The 17,776-nt window shown below is 49.9% G+C and overlaps 1 protein-coding gene across 1 annotated transcript in view; it reads right to left on the bottom strand.

Annotated features, from left to right (window-relative positions):
* The window catches only part of Cul9 (cullin 9), a 35,185-nt gene that overhangs the window by 14,394 nt on the left and 3,015 nt on the right, over nt 1–17,776 (bottom strand). Inside the window, exons 3-26 of the mRNA XM_013516908.1 lie at nt 17,314–17,468; nt 16,436–16,936; nt 15,880–16,015; nt 15,540–15,733; nt 14,863–15,268; nt 14,289–14,481; nt 10,358–10,565; nt 8,365–8,561; nt 7,676–7,893; nt 6,481–6,742; nt 6,296–6,401; nt 5,406–5,633; nt 5,069–5,159; nt 4,763–4,934; nt 3,871–3,976; nt 3,579–3,674; nt 3,169–3,344; nt 2,778–2,911; nt 2,243–2,422; nt 1,974–2,083; nt 1,722–1,904; nt 1,453–1,613; nt 983–1,211; nt 700–886 (exon numbers count right to left, since the gene is read on the bottom strand). Coding sequence (XP_013372362.1) covers nt 700–886; nt 983–1,211; nt 1,453–1,613; nt 1,722–1,904; nt 1,974–2,083; nt 2,243–2,422; nt 2,778–2,911; nt 3,169–3,344; nt 3,579–3,674; nt 3,871–3,976; nt 4,763–4,934; nt 5,069–5,159; nt 5,406–5,633; nt 6,296–6,401; nt 6,481–6,742; nt 7,676–7,893; nt 8,365–8,561; nt 10,358–10,565; nt 14,289–14,481; nt 14,863–15,268; nt 15,540–15,733; nt 15,880–16,015; nt 16,436–16,936; nt 17,314–17,468 — 4,629 coding nt within the window. The remainder of the gene's footprint in view (nt 1–699; nt 887–982; nt 1,212–1,452; nt 1,614–1,721; nt 1,905–1,973; nt 2,084–2,242; nt 2,423–2,777; nt 2,912–3,168; nt 3,345–3,578; nt 3,675–3,870; nt 3,977–4,762; nt 4,935–5,068; nt 5,160–5,405; nt 5,634–6,295; nt 6,402–6,480; nt 6,743–7,675; nt 7,894–8,364; nt 8,562–10,357; nt 10,566–14,288; nt 14,482–14,862; nt 15,269–15,539; nt 15,734–15,879; nt 16,016–16,435; nt 16,937–17,313; nt 17,469–17,776) is intronic.

The following is a 17,776-nucleotide window of genomic DNA, read 5'->3' as shown; positions in this document are numbered from 1 at the left end:
AAAAATAAACTGGATATAGCAAACAGTATCACAAGTGGAAAGAATAGCCTGTAATAGTTGTGTGTGGGGGCGGGTACTGGGGAATGAACTCGGGGCCTTCACACTGAGCTGCCTCCCCAGTCTTTTCTTATTTTGAGACAGGGTCTCGCCAAGTTACAAACTAGCCCAGGCTGGGCTCAAACCTGTGGGCCTCCTGCCTCGGCCTTCCAGAATGCTGGGATTATAGGCATGTTCCCAGCTGCCTTAAGTACTTTGAACTGGGCAGACATTCCAAAAGACTGAAAATTAAGCATACACCTTGAAGTTAGAAGATAAAAAAAAAGAGCAGCCAGGCATGGTGGCCCATGCCTGTAATCCCAGTACTCAGGAAGCTGAGGCAGGAGGATCACTGCTAGTTTGAGACCAGCCTGGACTACAAAGTGAACTCAAGGCCAGCCTGAACAACATAGCGAGACCCAGTCTCAAAAAGACAAAAAAAAAACAAAAACAAACAAACAAAAAAAAAACAGAGCAAACTCCTAGGAAGTTGTAGGAACCAATGAGAGCAGAAATAAATGAAGCCAAGACCTACACTCTGCACCCTTCTTTAGGAGATTGTTAAACTTTCTTCCCATCCACACATTCCTGTCTAATGGTCCACTCTCCCTCTCTTGCCACCCCAAGTCACCCAGTCCCTAGTTCCCTCTCCTAGTGTCTTACTCTGGCTGTAGAACCCAGAGAAGCGGTCCAGGGCATCACAGAGTTCCAGGGGAAGGCACCTTCTGGGCTGGTGCAAGTAGCAGAGCGAGGAGACTGGCCAGCAGCGTGGGGACAGGACCAGGATGGAAACTGCTGGGCTTGGATCTTCCATAAACAGTGCTTTCCTAGCCTCTTCTTCCTGTTCCTCCTGGGGAACAAAAGGATTTCAAGGGGCGAGAGGCTCCCTTCTACAGTCCAGATTTCTCTTGCTCTCCTCTTCTACCCTCTCTCCCCTTGCTTTTACCTCCTCGTCCTCTAGGCCCTGCTCCTCCTCTTCCCCTTGCTCCAAGAGCAACCAGTCAAGCCGCTGGAGCTGGGACAGGTGGAACTGGCGCTGCAGTTCCTCCGAGGTGCGCAGGCTCTGCAGCATCAGCTGTGGGAGGCGGTTTGGGAAGCAGAGGCCGATCTGCTCCAGCACCGCTCCCTCCAGCCAGCTGGAGCCCAAGCTCAGGAGACGGTCAGCCATGTAGTGCCTACAACACAGGCCGCATCTCACTGCGGGTGCCAGGTGGGCCTAGTCCAACTGCCCTGCCAGAGTTTGCCGGGCGTTTGTCACAGGCCCACCTCACCCTTCCCTCTTACTTTTTCCAATAGTGCATGGCCCTCTCTTCATCTTGCCTCTCCTCCCTACCGCATTCTCATGAACGTTCCCTCTTACATTCTAATCTCAGCCTCTTATACTCCCCTTTGTTGCTTCCCCAGGCCTGTACTCACTGATAGAAGTGCTCAAAAGTCGTGGCCAGCTCCAGGCCTGAAAGGACCATGATGGGCTCTAGGTGCTGCTGAAGCCACCGAAGCATCTCCATGCCAGGGGCTCCTCCCAGCAAGCTGGCCTGGATCTGCTGGTCAATGTGCCTGGCAAACTGCTCACTCACCTGGGGACAACAGGCAGGGTGCTGGGCAAGCTCTGAATGAGGGATGGAGTGGGAAGGTGGGGAGTGAGAAGATGTGAAGGCGGACGAGACACCTGGGCTCTGACTCACGTGGGCAGCAGTGAGGAAGGACTGCTGCAGCAGGGCGCCAGAGAAGCCACTGCGCAGAGCCAGTGTGAAGGCCACCCGAGGCCCAAACAGCTCTGTGCCTGCTCTCTGCAAGTGTGCGTAGAGTTTGCAGTACCGAGGCACAAAGTCAGAGGCCCTCCAGGCTGCAGCCAGGAACCTACCGACCTGGAGAGGAACAGTGAGGTGACATAAAAGGCCTACCCCGCTCCCCAACCTCAGCCTGCTGCTGCCCACCTGCGCCTGCACCACACTCAGCCAGCACTGGGTGATGTTCCTCAGGCTGCTGCTCGCAGGGACTGGCACAGGCACAGGGCTCGGGTTGCGACCTTTATTGTTCTTGCCGACTGTGGAGACAGAGCGCAGAGCAAGGGGTCGCCCCCAGCCTCAGGTGCATCCAGGAGTCTTTGGTGCTTACCCCTGGAAAAGCCAACACTCCCAGGGGTCTAGAAAAGCAGCAGAAGGAGCCCAGTTTCTCAGCTCTGTGGGCCATGGCTGGGACTCACAGGGCCGAGCTGGTGGCTCAGGACAAGGCCCCAGAGGAGGCTCAACATGCACCAGCAAGTGGCAAAGGCGCCGAACTCGAGAGGTGAAGGATGTTGCTCGACTCAGGGGAGCCTGAGGGCTCTCTCTGCGCTCCAGGTACTGATCCAGCAGCCATCCCAGGGAGCTCACACCTTCGGCATCTGCAAGACAGCAAGAGTAGGTGTTCATAGGCAATGAGGGAAGAAAGAGCCAGGGCGGAGGGAAAAGGAGCAATTATGCAAAAAGGTTTTAGGGGTGGCAGAGCCCTAGCTGTCCCCTCACCCAAGTCTGCTTCAGCTGGAGTCTGGGGACATGGTAACGGGGTGGGTGGGGTGGAGAGGAAGATTCAAATACCAGAGTTTCAGGGAGCAGTCCCTGGGGTGGTAAGCAGAGAGGAACACTGAGGTGACAGCCTTCGGGACAGACACAGGAACCAAGAGAACCAAAAATGTTAACTCAGGGGACCCTGGTGAAAACCCCAAAGAGCAGTCATCAGGGCCAGGGCCGGGATGTTACCAGGTGAGGTGATGTTCTGCACCAGGGGGCTGACCAGGGCCTCCCAGCAGGTCCTGCCCAGGGCCTGGGCAGCCTCCTCGTCAGGGAGGAAGCGATTGGCAAAATTCTGCTCGTGGCGCAAAACCTTGTTCAGTCTGGGAACAAACAGTGAATGGTCAAGGATTCAAATCACACATTTCCCTGGGGCCCCTACCTAGGTGCCAGCCATCTCCCACTCACCCACGCCTGGTCCTCCCAGCTGTCCCTCATCAGCATCCACTGCCTATGTTCACTGCCCCTCAAGGCCCAGCTGAAAGCTGTGCCCGCCAGATGCCCTGGAACCACATCTCCGGCCACCTGCGGCTCACTACCCTACTGCCCTAAGCACCTTCCTCCCCAGTACCCCACTCACCTGGGACAGAGCTGGAGGAGGCGCCTGTGGTCCTCTGCTATGTCCCGGCTCCAGGCTTGTGCCTGAATTGTGTAGAAAAGATAGGTACGGCGACACAGCTGCTCCCGGAATAGAGGCCAGAAAGTGGGCTTGGGGCCTAGGACCTCCACACCCCGAACCCGGGTGTCGATGCCACCCTGCAACGCAGATTCATGTCACCAAAGCCACTGTGTACCACCAAGGCCAGGCCTTATGGCCTGATTTCTCACGGCCTGACACCACCACACATCTGGTCTCAGCAGGTTCCCGGGGCACCTCCCAAGGAGACTAAGGAGGAAAGGAGGACACCTCATGCCGAAGAAGCCAGCCTAGCCTCACAGAGCCATGTTGTCACCTCCTGACCCTCACCCCTCATCTCTCCCCAGCCCCACCTGCTGGCAGCGCCTTATGCGGATCTGGATGATGGGCCAGAAGCGGGTCAGGTTCTCCAGGAGAGTCACTCGGCTGGCGGAGGGCATCACATTTACCTGGCAGAGCCAGAGAGAAGATGCAGAGCTGTCATGAACAGCACTGGGGCGGGAAAGCCAGCTGACAGCAGCCACATTGGTTATAGCATATGCCCTTCACCTGTGCCCAGGGATCTACTCTGCTCCTTATCCCTAGTCCCACCCTCGAGGTATGCAAGGCCAGCCCCACAGAAGGAAGGAGGGGAAGGTTCCCCACCGTGTTCAGCTCTGTACTGATGCTGCTGGGGCTGTCACCCCCGAACACCACAACCCTGGCTGGCATGTAACTTGAGTCCTCACTGGCCACCAGCAGAGTCAGCTGCCTGAGAGAGGAGAGAGCAGTCAGGCAAAGCCAGGGCCTGGTCGGAGTTCAACTTCAAACCTCAGTTTAATCAAGCCTTCCTTCTGGAAGGAGGCCTTCTCCAACCCTCCATCTGCCTCAGGATATCTATCAGGCTTTTCTTTCCTTCTTTTTTTAAGATGTTGCCCAGGCTGGCTTTAAACTCTTGGTTCAATAGATCCTCCTGCCTTAGCTTCCCTACTTGGGAGAACATCAGGTATGTGCCATGCCTAGCCCATTCTTTCTTTTTCTTTTTTTTTTTTTTTTTAGATAGGGTCTTGCTATTATAGCTCAGGCTGGCCTTGAACTCACAGCAATCCTACTGCCCCGGCCCTGACAACTGGGATTACAGGATGTGTCATCATGCCAGACCTTCAAATTGGTTTTCTAGCTTGGCTCACTAACTAGACTGTAAGTGCCCTAAATATAGGAACTATAATGTCCTTGTATCTCCAGACCTTTGATCAGTGCCAGGCATTAAACAAACGCCTACAGAAGAGTGGGTGAGTTATCTATCTCCCTCAACACTAAGCACAGGGCAGAGGCATCTGTACCTGCTGGGGTACAGCTCACCAGGCTTAGGGAGTGAGGAGTATCTCTAGGCCACACAGCACACAGGACAATATGTCTAGCTATCCACGGCCCAAACAGATTTGAGCACAACCCTCGGAAAGAGGATACAGAGCTGTATGCATGTCGGTGCCTGGGGATGTGATGAGTACATCACATTATTCCTGTGTGAGTGCATGCACCATGGGTGCATCCACACCTAACAAGAACACCCCGGTGCATGTGCAAGGTGATGTGGTGGGAGCCGGTGCTGCCATTGGACTCCCAGTAGGTCTTGGGGTTGCGGTCCATCAGCTTGCTGGCCCGGTGCGGGTTGGAGGACACCTCCACCTTCTCCCAGCACTTGTCCTCCTTCACGTCCATGCTGGAGCCTGGGGCAGGCAGGAAGGGGTATAGGCCACAGGCTCGTCAGCTGAGACAGAAATAAGGAAAGGTCTAGGGGGCAGGAAGGGAAGGGAAGAGCAGAGGCCGGTGGAAGCCAGAAGCCAGCAGAGCAGGCACTAACCCTGGCAGAGATGGCTGAGGAACACGTCAAAGAAGGGAATGTTGATAGGCCGGTGGGTTCGCCTGTGGTCTTCAATCTGGCCCAGCACCATCTGCAGTCCAAACAGCAGGGAGCAGGAGAGAAGTGCAGAGGGAAGACCACAGAGAAACACGAGGAACACGCACAGAGAAAAGGTCAAATGGCAACGGAACAGGAATACTCACCCTCTTTCTACCCCAAATGCTACAGATTTTCTACCACTTCTGTCAAACAGGGACCCCAAAAGGGACATGTGGCACACCTTTCCTTTGCCCCTGGCCCATATCCTCTCAGCTCTGCACCAACATGCCCTCCTCACCTGGATGCAGCCAGCCAGGATGCTGGAGGTGAGGTTGCTGTAGAGCTGGGCATACTTCTCACAGTCTGTCACCAGGTCACGAAGCTCAGAGGCCAGCAGCAGCTGAGCTGAGTGCCTGTCCAGAACTTTGGAGAGGGCCTCCTTGGCACCCAGGCAGCAGAGCAGCACCGCGTAGTCCTTATGCATCAAAGCCAAGCGATGCAGGAAGCAGGTCAGCTCCTGAACAATCTGCACCAGAACGGCATGGATTATGTGATGGAAAAAAAGGGCAGGCAGGTAAGGGTAGAGGGCTGTGTGGTGGCTGAGATTTTGAAGAAATGTGAAAGCCCAAGGAAAGGAGAGCACCAAGTCAGAGTGCAGAAGTACATGGGGTGCTGAGACTCCAGAGTGAGCTGGTGGCAGCAGAGCCTGGGCAGTTTTCCAGCCTCTTCCTGCCAGGGCCATGCCACACCAACAGCCAGCCTTGATGCCAAAGCCTCCCTGCATGATGCCCAAATCCTTACTGGTGGAGAGCGAAGGCTGTTTGGATTGGTGAGAGTGTACTTAAGAGAAGCTCAGAGTCTAAAATCCAGGTGTAGTCCCTAGGTTAATGCTTCCAAGACCCCAATTTCAGAGACTTTTTTTTTTGAGGCAGGGTCTCACTATGCAGTTCAGGCTGGCCTTGAACTTGTGGTGATCCTCCTGCCTCGGCCTGTCCAGTGCAGGGATTATAGACATGCATCACCACATCTGGTTTCAGAGACTCTTAGATGATATCAGCCTTCCTCTCCCTAACCACCCCCAATCCAGTGCCCTCATTCAGCAAGCGTCTGCTGTGCCCAAGCCTCAAGAGGCAGGTAGGACTCCAGCTGCTGCTTCTCCCTCCTCCAACCCTGCCAGGACTCTGATACCTCTGAGTCGCTGCCAGGGCCACTCAGGCAGTTCAGACAGGGCTCCAAAACCTCATGCCAAGGGAGGATCATGGCCTCGGGGTAATCCAGCAGTCGGGTCAGGACTCTGGTGAGGGGATGCAAACAAGTGAAGTCCCCATGGTCCCCTCACTCCCAGTGCTCAGGTGCCTGGGCAGGCCCCTCACCTCAGCACAGTCAGCAGCACAGTTTTATTGGGTCCAGGGGCATCCAGAGTCCGCAGCAACAGCAGGAAGGGCTGGGTCTCCTGCTGGAGGCACTTGAGGAGGGGCCTCACAGCACCCCCCGGGCTGCCCTCGTGGCACAGCACCCGCTCCAGGTCCAGGAGCAGCTCTGCAGATGGACCCCCTATCAGGGACCGAATCGCCAGCTCGGGGGACCCATCCTGGCCCTGGCCACAGGGGATCTCCAGTGCTAAAGCTGGATGGGCTGGAGGACAAAGTGCACACACAAAGGGAAGTCTTACAAGCTGCTCAAGCCAAGAAACAGAAGTCCAGAGAATCAGCCTCAAATTTTCTTCCCATGTTGAGGATGTCTACAGTTTTTACCAAACTATGAGAAATTTATGTTTTGGTCCCCAAAACAGACCTAACTGCATTCAAAAACAAATCTAGTAAACACTGTCAAGTTAAATATAACACATTGTTAATAACATACACAATTATCTTTTATTATTAAGTGTTAGCTATAATAACTATTTGCTGGTATAATTATATTCCATACAGCCTACTATATATAGTGGATATGCATGCTATAAAGATACATACCTGCATTGTGTCTTTTTTTTGAGACAGGGTCTCACTATGTAGTTCAGGCTGGCTTTGAATTTACAGGGATCCTCCTGCCTCAGCCTCCCAAGTGCTGAGATTATAGGTGCATGCCGCCACACCTGGCTATATTGCTTATTTCAATATACATCCATACTTCTGGGTTTTCACTTGTTTTTTAAAACACAAAGGATTTCTTCTCTTTGATATCAGTATTTTATGTTTCTAATCACAAACTTTCCATGGCATAAATTATGATTTCTTGACAGAAAGCCTCCTTACATGCCAATTTAACCAATTTTCTACCTTCCACTAAGATTGGACCAACCTAACCAACACTAATGGGCATCCACCTATGTGTAAGGCCGTTTAGACAAGGCAGTTTCCTGGCACCTATCTAGAGTCTCCTCCTCCTCTCGGTCGGGAAGTTCTACAGCAGGCCTAACTTGAACACTGAAAGCCTCTTTCATTATATGAGGATCCTCATGTCTCTCCATAAGAAGCTAGCACGTAAGTCCTGTTCTCCTGGTCAGCAGCTAGCTCCGCAGGACTCCTCAGGAACTCTACACACACAAATGCACACACACAACGGTACCTGCATGCTCAGGACCGCCCGGTAGCTCTGAGTAGCGGTTGAGAAGCATTGTGAGAACGGTGCGCATGGCGGGCACGGGTTCTGTCCCCGGTGCTATCCCTGCGTGTCTGAACAAGGTGTCTCTCAGCTCATGGGTTATAATCTTGTCTTCCAGAGTGTGATGCTTGCCCAAAAGCAGGTTGAGCAGGAGCAGGCCATTTCTCACTGCTGAGGAGCACCTGGGAGGAGGGAGGTGACCCAGGGAGAAATGACAGTAAATGCAAGGACACAGGGAAGCAGGTGTCAAGTGTGGATGAGGGGAGAGGGCTCCAACAGTTCCTCTGAGGAGGCCCCTGACCCCTGATAGGAAGGAAGGGCAGAACTCTCTCTGGCACTTTCCCTTCCCCCAACCACTTGGCCTCACTTCTAATGACATTCAGAGAGGGCCACCCAGTTTAGTTTTTTTTTTTTTTTTTTTTTTTGTTTGTTTGTTTTGGTTTTTCTCCTGTACCGGGAACCGAACTCACGACCTTGCGCTTGCAAGGCAGGCGCTTTGCCACTGAGCTAAATCCCCAGCCCCAGGGCCACCCAGTTTAATCCAGACATGACAATGTAAAGGGAATTTCTGTGGTGCACAAGAGCCTAGGGCACAGAGAAGTGGGGTGGGGGGGCTGAGCAGGAGACTGGAGTTTGAAGGGCAATGTCCTGACCCCTCGGTGTTCAGCATTAGGACCACTGCTGCAGGGACAGTAAGAAGCAGGCTCTCGGAGCCCAGGTGTGTGGCTGAGTCAATGCTGGCGAAGATCTCTCTGGTCATCTGCACATTAAACAAAGGCTGGACGGAATCTTGGCCAGAAACAGAAGTGGGACTCTCTGAGGAGCTAGCAAGGGCCAGCATCTTCAGTGCCTGTGGGGGGATACGGAAGGAGAGTTAGGAGGAGACAGAGCCACCATGAGGCAGGGGAGGGCCAGGGCCACTGCTCCAGAATACAAGGTTTGGGGTAGCTCAACTATCTGCAAACAGGTAGCCTAGGAGATGAAGATGGACGAGGTAGTGACAGACAGCAAATGCTAAAGAGGAAGGGAGGAAAGAGGAAAGAGAAGGGAAAGGAGCAAACACAACACCCTAAGATGGGATGGTAAAATCAGCACACCAGTACTCTCTGTCCCTAGACTCCTAGCAGGAAGGCTACTGAGCTAAGCACTCCACCCCCTCCCAAATCTTCCCTGGGGTAGTGCCCTCTCCCAGTCTCTCACTTGCTATCTTTCCTTAAAGCCATTTCTCATCTTAGCTCACCACTCCTTCCCTTGCAAAACCTCTCCCTTGAGTTCACTAGCTCATAGCCTCCTGGTTATCTTTCTACCTCTGTTGCTCTTTTGCCTGGCCCTGAAACACTGCAATTCCTCCTCCTCTTTCTCTTCTCACTCTGTGCTCTTTCTCACCTACATGCCAACATTCCCAAACCCTACCCCGTGGCCTTAGCTAGTGCCCACCCTCTTGACAAGGCCACTGTTTGGCACAGTGGCTGGAATTATGAAAAGGTATTTGTAGAGCTGGGTGTGGGGGTGCACGCCTGTAATTCCAGCACTCAGGAGGCTGAGGCAGGAGGATCATTATGAGTTTGAGGCCAGCCTGGGCTACAAAGTGAGTTCAAGACCAGCCTAAACTGTATGGTGAGACCCTATCTCAAAAAGACAAAAAAAGAAAAAGAAAAGTATTTGTAATGTGAAAACATAAGTCATTGATACTATAGAGAAAAGTTAATTAAAATGAACCCTACACCATAGAATTGCTGCTGCTTGTGAAAGCGCTGGCTCTTTGGGAGAAACCCACTAGGAAGGGACTGGGCCAGACCTACTTCTCAGGATAATGCCCCTTGTGAGGCCTCTGTCCTCCCAGCCAATGCCACCAGGTAGTAAAGCTTTCTCCCTTACTCCCACTCTGCCCTAATTAGCTGAATTCTGTAGACCTCAAGTTATGAACAAGATGATGCAATTTTATTATGGACAAGAGTTTGAATTTAGGGGTGTTATGCAATTTGAGAAGATCAAGGAATTCTTTGAGCACATGTGGCCTAGCCCATGAATGCCTGGCTGCTCTTAAGACCACTGTATTGTCGGAATCCAGTGTCAGAAATGCTTTGCTTGAGGCTCACCTGTCCCCCTCAGGGACCATCACGCTATAGAGTCACACGGTCCTCACCACCCTCTAGTGCTTCTCTCCCAAGTAGTCAGGGAACCAACTCTGTAAGCTCCCCTGCACAATCGCCTTCTTTCCCTCTGTTCAGAGCCTGAGCTGGCAGGAAATGGCAAAGCTGCCTTTGACTTACCCAAATCATTTGTCTAGAATAACAGTCTTTAACCAGACCCCAACTGTAACTAAAAAAAGGCATGGGACATTCAATATACCTAAAAACTCAGCTCCTGACCTTCCCTCCATACCAGTTTTCTGCGTTTCTCTTACTTAGCTGCAGCCACATGATGCACCTCGCTGTTCCATTTTAAACTTGAGCACCATTCTCAAAAACTCCCTTCTCCCTTTTTCCCATCACACATTGAATCCTCAAGACTGTCCAGACTTCTGCATCTTTCCATTCCCAGGCCTACACCCTGGTCTAAATCACTACTTTTCCCAATAACCGGCAGTCTCCAAACCTTCCCGCCTTGCCCATCACTCTTTCCCACAGGGCCCAGTGCACTCACCGCCAGCCCTGCCTGCTGCACCAAGACGGAAGTCTTATATTCTTGCATGCAAACCAGCACAGCATAGATGCCACCCTCCCTAGCAAAGAGTGGGCGCCACTCATGCTTGTTCATGAGCAGGTAAAGGAGGCGCAGGGCCAGTGCCACCACCATCTTCTTCCCCACCTGGCTGGTCAGCAACTCTACCAACGACTTCACTAGCTTCTCCCTGAAAAGAGATGAGACCCTTGGGTTCCCCGTCCTTAGGAGTCTTGCCCAACTTCTGGGCTAAGCCACCAGCTGCCTCCTGCCCAGTCCCACCCATTGAGATGCAGGCCACACTCTCCAGCCTGTTCTCTTTGCCTCAGTCTTGCTTGGGATCCCCTCCCCTCTGCAGTCCAAGTGGCCCTGAAGGAAGCAGTGGGAAAAAGTGGTTACAAACTCTAGCCTATCATTTCAAATGAACCTCTGGCTTATCATGTCAAATGAATTCAGTCAAATTTTATTCAAAATGCCTTAAAAGCTTTTAAAAATGGCAGGAAGATTGAGGAAGAGAAAGAAAATATATAAGAACAGTCAAAGAATGTTTAGGGAAAAATGATAGTTTTGCCTGTCCAAGTGTAATTATAAACATAATAATTAAAACTCTAGCCAGATGGGGTGGCACATACCTGTAATCCCAGCACTCGGGGGGCTAAGGCAGGAAGATTGCTGCAAATTAGAGCTCAGCCTGGGCTCCATAGTGAGTTCAAGGCCAACCTGAACTATATAGTGAGATCCTATCTCAAAAAGTAAGTAGGTAATTTTTTTAAAAAAACTGATACAGAATAAGCAAACAGATCAACAGATGACCAGAGAGATAGAGGTGAAGTCTCAGCCAGTGAGGAAAGGATGGACTGTTTCAAAACTGATGTTGAGCTAGGATGTGTAGTTCAGTGAGACCGTTTAACATGTGTGAAGCCCTGGCTTCAGTCTCCAGCAACAACCCCCCCAAAAAACCAAAAAATGTGAAGTTGAGACATCTGGCTATCCACTTGAATAAACTGGGGTTGAAGCTCTACTTCACATCTGCAAATGGAGTTTTAAATGAATATAAAAAAAAAAATCATACATATTTTTAGAAAACTTAAGAAAATATTTTTCTAATCCTAGAATAAAATAAACCTTAATAGGGATGCAAAATCTAGAAGCCATTAAAAAAGTTTAAAATTATAGTAAACAAGCGCCTGCCTGACAAGCTCGAGGTCATGAGTTCGATTCCTGGTACCGGAAACATCACCCCCCAAAAAAAAAAATAAAAATAAAAATAAAATTATAGTAAACATAAAAACTTTAAACTTCAGCACAATGAAAGACACTATAAAACAAAATTAAGATACATACGCTAGAAAAAAAATGTTGACTGGAAATGCTGATGTGAACAAAAAGAAGGATCCCAGAGTCCTGAGAACACAGTGAGGGCCACAAGAGGCAAAAAACCACAGCAGGTACTGACACCTTTCTCCACAATGACAGATACAAATGACATGGCCTGTGGCCTGGGAACCACGGAGGGAAAGAATACAAAGAACTTGTGGGATAGAAGGTAAACAAAGTCACTGGAGGTATTCAGCTTTGATTTATCTTTTCTCAGAAGCCTATGAGGACTACAGTGTGAACCAAATATACTTGGAATACACAGAGAACACTGTTTATCTCTGCAGAAAGAGCTTGCAGATGTTTTGTTTTGTTTTGTTTGAGATAAGGTCTCACTACATAGCCCAAGAACTTGCAGCAATCCTCCTGTCTCCACCTCCTGAGTGCTGGGATTACAGGCGTGTGCCACCATGCCCGGCTCAGATGATTTTTATCTTCCCACTCTTCTAACTTTTTTACAGTGACTATATATTCTTTGAAAGCCATAAAAATATGATGTTTTAAGGTATAAAATATTTGGATATGAATAACGAAAGTTTACCACAGAATGACCACAAGTCAGTTACGAAAAACAACCCAATAAAAATGTGGGCCAAGAACAAAATATTTAAAGACGAAAGAAACAGAAAAATAAATGCATCAAAATAAGCCTAACTTCATCAGAACTCAGAAAACAAAGAGACACCAATCATATAAAATTTCGTCAGTCTCACTGATTTAAAAAATGATAATATCCAATGTTGGCAGAGGTAGGGAAAACAGATCTAGAACAGTGTACTTGAACTTGGCTGTAGCCAAATCACAGAGTTCTACACAGCAATGAAAATAATAAGCAGTACTCCAGCACATGGAAATCCCTCTGAGATATACTGAGTGGGGACACAAAAAAGTCACACAAGCAAGTACAGTGTGATTATATACATTAAAACACAAATTCAGCCATGTACGGTGGCACCCACCAGCAATCCCAGCACTCTGGAAAGTTGAGGCAGGTGGATTACAAATTCAAGCAAAATTCGATTTTGCAATTTACAGGCTTAATGAGATCCTGCCTCAAAATAATAAAATAAAAAAGCTGAGGTTGTAACTCAGTGTGAAAGCCCTGGGTTCAATAGTTCTCAGTACCACAAAAACAAACAAAACTCAGGAAATGCTCTATTTCCACCTGAATAATATGTACAATTTTGAGTTTTAGGTACCAGCTAAAGACTTAATTTAAGGGCTGGGGATTTAGCTCAGCGGCACAGCGCCTGCCTGGCAAGCACAAGGTCATGAGTTCAATTCCTAGTACCAGAAGAAAAATAAAACAAAAAACAAAAGACTTAATTTAAAATTTAGAAATACTTCAAAAAATGCTCTACTTCTAAAACTACAATTACAAATGTAAATTTGAAGATGGTCTGAAGGATGCACCAGACTGGTAATTGGTGAAAGGTCCTCGGGATTTCTGTTCTATGTTCTTTTCTATCTTCTAGATCTCTTTAAGAATGCATTTGTGCCGGGTGTGGTGGCACACTCCTGTAATCCCAGCACTCCGGAGGCTGAGGCAGGCTGAGGCAGCTGAGGCTGAACTCCTTGCGAGTTCAAGGCCAGCCTGGGCTACAAAGTGAGCTCAAGCCCAGCCTGAACTGCATAGTGAGACCCTGTCTCAAAAAGACAAAAAAAAAGAATGCATTTGTGAAGGCCAGGGATATAGCTCAGTGACACAACACCTGCCCAGCAAGTGCAAGGTCTTGATTTCAATTCCCCCCTCAAAAAAAAGCATTTGTGTTGTATTATTTTTATAATTAAGAAGTACAGGACCAGCATGGAGGTATATGTCTATAATCCTAGCATTCTGGGAGGCTGAGGCAAGAAGTTTTCAAGTTAGAGCCCAGCCTGAGCTAAATCAAATTAGTGACTTAGCAAGGCTTTGCTGCTTACATCCTCCAGTAAAAAGTAAAAACAAAAAAAAGGTAAGGATGTAGTTCAATGTGAAGGCTTCAGTTTCAATCCTCAGTACTGCAAAAAAAAGAAGGAAGAGGTAGAGAATGAGGAGAAAAAGGAGGGAAAGGGGCAGGAGGACAAGGGTGAAGAAGATGAAAAGGAAGAGAGGGTGAAGAAAAGGAAAAGGAGAAGGAAGAGGAGAAACTTTAAAAGTAAAAAGAAAGTAGGGATAGAAGAAAACTTTATAAAAACTTAACATCCAGAGCTGAAAAGACCTAGGTCTGAATCCTGACTCTGCTATCTGCAGAACTCTGAGCAAGTGATTTAAACTCTCTAAGCAGATTTTCCACTCAAACAATACTACTACTAATATTGGAACAATCCTATCAATGCTACCTAGGTGTTAGGAATGAGAGAATACATGTAAAACCCTAGCACAGAAGAGCTCCAGGAATATCTGAACACCCACTGCTTGGCTGCTTAAGTGACCCCTCCTTCATCCTCAGCCTGCCTAATTCTGATTTCATTGCTCCCATCCCCCACCCCTCAACTCCCACCATCCTCATTGCCCAGTGTCAACCTAAACCTCTTCCCTGGGAGCCACACTAACCTCAGCAATTTGTTGGAATGGACCAGGGGGTGGTTCGACTCGGTGACCTCCTCCACAGTCTGACAAAGGGCATAGAGCCCCGAAAGCTGCAGGTCTGTGTCTGAGCTGGATATCTGCATGATGGCTGTGACTGCTACCACTTGCTGATCCAAGGAGCTGAGTGGACCAGAAACCCGCAAACTTCTAGCTATTTCTGAAACCAGTGAAGGAAAGGCAATGGCTAAAGAACAGAGGCACCTCCAGGCTGCAAGTTTCAAAGGACAAGTCCAGTCTTCCCACCAATAATTAAATATATTTGTCACTACTGTGGCTTGCATTTGGAATTTTCCCAGTTACACAGAATCTAATCACACAAGAAAGATGGAGAAACTCTGGAAAAGGATATATCTCTCTCCAGATATACTAAAGACGGGGGAATAGCTGATTACACAATCCAGATCAAAGGGAGGATGAAGGCAAGAGTTCCGGGGGCTTCCTGCGAAGTTTTCCTCCGCCCTGAATGTCCACATCTTCTATGGGCCCACTCAGGACTTGTGGCAATGTCTTTGCTCTCGGCCCCCACAGTGTGACTCACCATTGGCTGCCTCCTTCATCTTGGGGGGTGGAGCCATCCCCTCGGCCACCAGAAGCTGGTTAAACAGCTCTAAATCACTCTGTGCCACGGGGAGTTCAGTCTTGGCCTTGGCAGGCTCTGCCTCTGCCTTAGAGGGCTGGGCCTTTGCTCCAGGGGGCTCAGGCTCTTCCTCTGAGAAGCTGGCCTCTGACTTGGACTCCTCTTGTGGATCTGGAGTACAGGAGTGACTTCGTGAAGATGATGAGGTGCTGGGTTCATCAGAGAGCAGCCCGTATTTGGTGTAGATCTGGGAGTTGAGCAGGTCACAGAGGGTGCTGCCCTCCAACCGACTACGGAGGGCCTGCAGCAGGCCCTCAGCCATCTCCACTGGCACAGAGAGTTCCCCCAAGGTCTCTTCACCCAGGGTCTGTCAACAGAGAGTGTGCATCTTAGGAACAAGCAGACACCAAGTTCCTGTCACCAAGTTCAGATGGGTAGCTGCCCCCACCTGCCCTCATGCCTTTACACAGCAGGCCCTCACAGCATGTCTCCTCCCTCAAAGGGACCCAGCCCCTCTAACCTCCAACCCATCCCACCTCTAAATGGGACCCCACTGCTAGAACTTTCTCTAGCATTTCCACTTCTAACTTTACAACTATCACCTTCCACCCTTCCCAGGAATCTCAAGCTTGTAATACCTCATTTAGCTTCTCCCGAAGATTCTGGAAAATTGGCTGCTGCTCACTTATGTCCAACTTCTTGATGAAGAAAAGCAGCTCCCACCACTCAGCCTGGGTCAGGTGACCCACCTCTTCGTGCTTCTGTGGCTCAGGCTGGAGGTATGGCAAACAGTAGAGGCTGTCCATGGGTTTCCAGTCCCAGGAGGGAAGCACTAAAGACACAAACACAAGGGTATTGGCACCCAGCAGGGAAAAGAGCCAAGATCTGAACCTCTGAGGCAGCTCCCAAGGAAGTGGCTTCTTGCTGAACTCCAGTCCTCTAGTCAGAGATATGATAACCATGTCCTCTTAGACTCACCTGTTGCCAGTACAGTCGCCCCTGCCCCTTTCTCCACCGCTGCGGAGGCTGCATCCCCAGTAGCTTCCTCAGGGCCCAAGATCTCCAGCATGTGCCAATACACCCAGTAGGTACGGCCCGTTGACTGCCAGAAGACCTGGCATAGGGGAAAAAAGAGTGGGGTCAGCTCTCGGAGCTCTGAGCTGCAAGGGTTGCAGAGGACATGCCTACACCTAGCTGTGGGTCACATCATCGATGCACACCTCTCTGAGCTCGGGAAATTGTATAACCAGAGGCTCCCATCCCTCTCAGGAGTGGGCCTGTCTCTCTTCATACCTTGATGGCCTCTTTCTGTGTTGATGGTTGAGTACCTCAATGAGTCCCTTCTGCTTCCTGCCAGAAATCTCTCCATGACCTCACAGCTGCCCCCACCCCCACTTGCTGACTGCCTTTTACCACTTCCACTCCCTGGGAGTTTTCTCCCTGGCTGGCATATCAGAGCCTTCTGCATGAAAACCCAGCTATGCCCCCACCCACAACAGATCCCCAGCAGTGTTTGCCATCATGTGTCCCTCACCTGCACAGGGGGGACACCATTGTTGCTCTGCCGGAACTCCCCCTTATCCCCTGCGGTGATCTCCTCGTAATCGTCCAGCATCCGAACTTGCATGCCCGGCTGCAGTACCTGCTGCACATACTCACCATAGCCACTGCGGCTAGAGAATTCTGAGCGCTGGCGAAAGCCCCGCCCTTGCCTTCTGGGGGCGGTGATGATGGTGGGGAGTAAGAGGGAGGGCCCTGAAAGGCAGGGCTGAAAGATGGACCGAGGTGGATGGGGTGGTAACATGCTCTGTTTGTTGAGCTTGTGGGCCCAGCCCATGCTCCGCAACAGCTCTGAGATGAGGTTGCCCATAGCCATACTGAACTCCAGCTCCCTCTGTCCTCGGCTTTTCTCTCTCATGGGGCACAGACAGCTCTGGTCTCCACTGCCTGCTTCTGCGCTGTTATTCAGTTGATCCAGCAGGGAAGTGACACATAGGTAGTGTTTCACCAGGGAGAAGAGCAGCTTTCCTGGGATCTGTAGGATACAACCTTTGAGGCAGGCTCATTTCCTCCTGGCTCTGGCATTTCCCTTGCCCCTCTACTTCTTCCCTATATATGTAAGACCTCATTCCTAGACATTTTTTAATTTTTTGAGACAGGGCCTTGACAACTTACTAATTGTCCAGATTGGGATTAAATTTATGATCTTCCTGACCTAACTCCCCAAGTAGCTGGGATTATAGGCATGTGCCACTACACCAAGCTTAATCTTAGAAGTTCTGAATGGGAAGCGGGGATGCACCTTCACTTTTATCTAGCTCTCCCAGGGCCTCTGGTGCTGACACCTACTCCCACACTACACTTTGAGAAATACTGCCTTGCACACAGCTTTCCCCACAGCCAGCAGAGTACCTGAGGGAGATGAATGCCCTCAAAGGCCATGCAATGTTCTTCAGAGGAAGTGGTTTCTGCAAACAGCTCCAGCAACGTATAGCGGCTATCAAAATCCATGTGCTGCTCGATGCCATCTTGCTGGCTCAGCGACAGAAGGACGTGAGCCCGACTCCCTGCAATCCACACCCAATCCATATCTTCTCCTCCATGCCCGCCTTTCTCCTGCCTTTTTTAGCTTTCTATCTTCTTCCCTAGAGGCTTTCAAGTTTCTTTGTGACTAAGACCTAAGCAAGATACACATTTTACCTGGTAACCTGGCACAAACATACACAAAGATCACAAGAACCTATCATGCTACAAAATTCACAAACACTAAGTAATGCACACTGATGTTTTATTGGTTGTAACCCCAACAAATTGATTTCACAATTAGTATATCTCAACCCACAACTTAAAAAAAAATGCAAATCAGCCAGGTGTG

The sequence above is a fragment of the Chinchilla lanigera genome, unplaced genomic scaffold, assembly GCF_000276665.1.
Source record: "Chinchilla lanigera isolate Chin_1 unplaced genomic scaffold, ChiLan1.0 scaffold00036, whole genome shotgun sequence".
NCBI classification, from domain to species: Eukaryota; Metazoa; Chordata; class Mammalia; order Rodentia; family Chinchillidae; genus Chinchilla; species Chinchilla lanigera.
Note: the sequence above shows the minus strand (reverse complement) of the source record. Positions and strands in the feature narration are given on the sequence as shown.